Raw genomic sequence first — 3,704 nt, forward strand, 5'->3', positions numbered from 1 at the left:
GTACTCTTAAGAGTTGACCTATTTATGTATTGTGGGTCAATTTTACCTCGCATACTAAGCCCGAATACTAAAGCACTATCGCCACCTTGTGGCCATTAAATCGCAACTACAGGCAATACAATCACCACTTGAATTGGCACTTCCTGGAGTCTTGTGCAATCGGGTTTGGGTGGAACAGGAAGCAGCAGCCGGTAGCGCTGACAGTACGATTTGTTTTGTGAATAATTGGCTGAAATAGATATACAACATGCCGGTAAGTCGAAATATAAAATGATATTCACAATTTAACTAGCTGTTACGATACCTTGCAGATTTAATTAAGAGTGGTAACGCTACAGCACAGCGAACTGCCTGGACCGAAATAGACTAAGCGTTAGCTGCTCCAGCTGTGGAAGGAAGTATATTTCGGGGGTTTGGTTAAATTCATAAATTGGCCAGCTACATAACACAGACTAGACTTTCGGAAGCAGTGGATGCGAACACTGTCAAAATATCAGAGGGCTAACTGTCTAGATAAACGTCTGGAGTTTGTATGATACGGACCGTACCTGCTTGCAGAAACTGTGCTAAACTGACTGAGGATGGAGTAGCTTCATACTTCTCGTTTTTTCTTTGCAGGCTTACCACTCTGCTTTGATGGATCCCGACACCAAACTGGTGGGAAACATGGCTATGTTGCCCCTGAAAACGCAGTATAAAGGCCCTGCCGCGAAAGAGAGTGAGTGCATCCCCTGTGATTGACAGAGAGAGAACAGGAGCACTTTACTCAAAATAGCATTAGACTACCGCTGTCAAAATCGTTAAGACTGAGTATTTCGGTCAGCATTATTTTACCCGATAAATTGTACAAAGTTTTTCTTGTTGCATTTTTAAGAACATTTGAATGATCTGTTTGGTAACTTCGGTCCGGCATCGAACGTACAGTCGATTCTGAAGAATAGACAAGTGCCAGTGTTTTTTGGACAGGAGTATATCGAAGGCCGTTTTAAGGAACGTGTTTTCTCTCACCTTCCTTATTTGGAAATGTCAAATGTGGTCGCATAAGTCAGCCTCGTCAGTTTCTGTGTTTTACTGAGTGCGTGTTCTGCTTACTATTTACAGCCAGAGATACAGACATAATTGAAGAGGCCATTTACTACTTCAAAGCCAACGTCTTTTTCAAGAACTACGAAATCAAGGTGAGAGAACCTTGGAAGTATACCTGAAATATAATTTAATTAATTGCTGGCACATCTTGCCTCCTTCCCAACGTTTCTTAAATATTCTTGATTCTCCCACTTCCTGTATGAGTAAAGACGGATGCCCAGCGCGCGCGCTCTCTCCTGCCTGTTGAGTGTTTCTGCAGGTTCGGGCCTGCGCCCCCAACATACGAGCCTTTCATACCTCTGCCGGTTTGGTCTTGCTTGCAGTGTTTTCTTAACCCTGGCCCTCGGGGCACACTGTCTCGCTCTGACTTTATAGACTGAGCTCCCAATTGGCACTGATAAATACTAAGGCCTACCTACCTCAGATATGTTCTGAAAATCATCAGGTCAATGGTCAAATGGCCTGAGAAATAATTTGGTAATAATTTACTTTCTGGTCACTCTGGGTTCACCCCCCAGCACCTGACCTCGGACCAGCTCACCAACCCCTAACCTTAACACCAGTTTTCTTTTGCAAATGACTGCTGATCTAGGGTCAGTACATGGGAGACGTCTGTCAGCATCTGTGTTTTCAGGCTGTAAGAAATCCTCATTTTAATGTATTCGATCTTCTTTTTTCTTGCAGAATGAAGCAGACAGAACTTTGATTTATGTGACTTTGTACATCTCAGAATGCCTCAAAAAGCTGCAGAAGGTATGCAAACATCAAACACACTCAGTATTTCCTCTTAACTAAGGGTTGTCCAGTCCTTTAAAAATCTATGGAAATAGTTTCATAAACAGTCATTTAAAGTGATCATTTATCTCACTCTCACTGAGAAGTCATGCAAACACTGGCCAAACGTAAATCTTACTTTAGTGTGTTTCGTGTGTTCATGTAATCCTAACGTGGTGTGTGTTTGTAGTGCAACTCCAAGGGCCAGGGGGAGAAGGAGATGTACACTCTGGGCATTACTAACTTCCCCATCCCAGGAGAGCCTGGCTTCCCCCTCAACGCCATGTATTTGAAACCCACCAACAAACAGGAGGAGGGTAAGGACCAGCAGAGGGAGGGGCCAGAGTGTGTGAGGCTCAGGGATTGGAGGAGCTGGTGTGTGTGAGGCTCAGGGATTGGAGGAGCCAGATGTATGAGGCTTGGGGATTGGAGGAGCTGGTGTGTGTGAGGCCCAGGGATTGGAGGAGCCAGGGCTCACAGGTAGAAGGCAGAGAGAAGGTGCCAGGGTGGGGGAGGTCAGAAAGAGGAGGTTAAGTGGGGTATTACCTTGTCATATATGTCAGCCAGTAAAGGTGAGCTCCTTCGATGTATCCACCAATAGAAAGTGCTGTTGTTGCGGGGCCTGTCAACTTCCGTCTCCTTTGTACTCTGCCCGCAGAGACCATGAGGATGTACCTGCAGCAGATCCGCCAGGAGACTGGGCTGAGGCTGTGCGAACGCGTTTTCGATCCCCAGACGGACAAGCCCAGCAAGGTGAAGTTCCACTCCTGATCACCCTGCACACACAAGCACGCACACACGGACTACCCAACATACAAGACGCTTTCTTGTATGGGAGGATCTCGTTAAATAAACGCTCATCGAAGCGTTACTGAAACGGCTGTTGCGCTAACCGCAGGTCCTTTGAGTGACTCGTGTTCTTCCTCCTGCAGTGGTGGGTGTGCTTCGTGAAGAAGCAGTTCATGAACAAGAGCCTGTCTGCCCCGGGTCAGTAGGCTGCTCCGCCGCAGCGGGGCTCCTGCGCGGGCTTCGGCTGCGAGACGCGCGCCTGTTCTGCGGCATGCGGTCGCATGCGCCCTGCATGCGCCGACGCAGGGCACGCGGCTCGCGCTCGGCCACATTCCGCAGCCGCAGCTCAGCAGAAGACCAGCCCCTGGGACCAGCGCATTCCGCCAGCTTCTCTCGCCTCCAACGACCAGTTTTTTTAAAATAAAGGTGCATGCTTCAGGACCGGTTCCTCAGCTGCCTTTCAAATGCAAACTTACTCAATTCTGTCTGTCACCCCCCACCCCCCCACCCCCCCACCCCACTCTCCACAGGACCCCTAAATGTATTTAAATGGCATTTTTGTGTTTATTACTGGTGATTGTAATTTCACGACAATTTTTAAGAAATAAAGACCATTTTCCGTATTATAAGGTGGAATGTGTGTGTGCGTACCTTTGTGAATCTATTGGTTTGATAATTTAAGCAGACTAGGTGCTATCAAGATGCCACAGCCTTTACCCAACGCCTTCAGTATTACAGGCTGAATTTACTGCACCACATTCATAACCAGTGTTAAAAACATACTGGGATACCTTATATTGTGGCCAGTGCATTTAAAGGAACAGAAATTATATTAACATTTTCAGAAACCTCATTCTGCAGAGGATTATGGACATGCATTAGTTTGACTTGACCCCTTATAAAAGCATGTGTGGTCTGAAGAGACAAGTTTTTAATGCCATTTATCGTGCAAGTAAACGTTTCTGAATTAAAGAGTGACATCAAAACAAACAGTTCTAAATTTTGTGCATCCAGTCATCTTGGGAGACACAGAAGAGCAGTAAAACGGAAGCATG

General features: G+C 46.4%; 1 protein-coding gene across 1 annotated transcript; it reads left to right on the forward strand.

Moving 5' to 3' along the window:
* The first annotated feature begins 115 nt into the window (after positions 1–115).
* arpc3 (actin related protein 2/3 complex, subunit 3) lies at positions 116–3,285 on the forward strand. The gene is made up of 7 exons (XM_035391101.1): positions 116–253; positions 619–718; positions 1,102–1,178; positions 1,771–1,839; positions 2,051–2,177; positions 2,519–2,613; positions 2,793–3,285. The coding sequence occupies exons 1-7, from the start codon at positions 248–250 to the stop codon at positions 2,853–2,855; spliced, it is 537 nt and encodes a 178-aa protein (XP_035246992.1). The 5' UTR covers positions 116–247; the 3' UTR covers positions 2,856–3,285.
* The last annotated feature ends 419 nt before the right edge of the window (positions 3,286–3,704 follow it).

This window comes from Anguilla anguilla, chromosome 14, assembly GCF_013347855.1.
Source record: "Anguilla anguilla isolate fAngAng1 chromosome 14, fAngAng1.pri, whole genome shotgun sequence".
Classification (NCBI taxonomy): Eukaryota; Metazoa; Chordata; class Actinopteri; order Anguilliformes; family Anguillidae; genus Anguilla; species Anguilla anguilla.

Coding starts and splice junctions, on each gene's coding strand:
- arpc3 (XM_035391101.1), top strand. Junction 719..1,101: donor AGGCCCTGCCGCGAAAGAGA/GTGAGTGCATCC, acceptor TACTATTTACAG/CCAGAGATACAGACATAATT. Junction 2,614..2,792: donor AGACGGACAAGCCCAGCAAG/GTGAAGTTCCAC, acceptor TTCCTCCTGCAG/TGGTGGGTGTGCTTCGTGAA.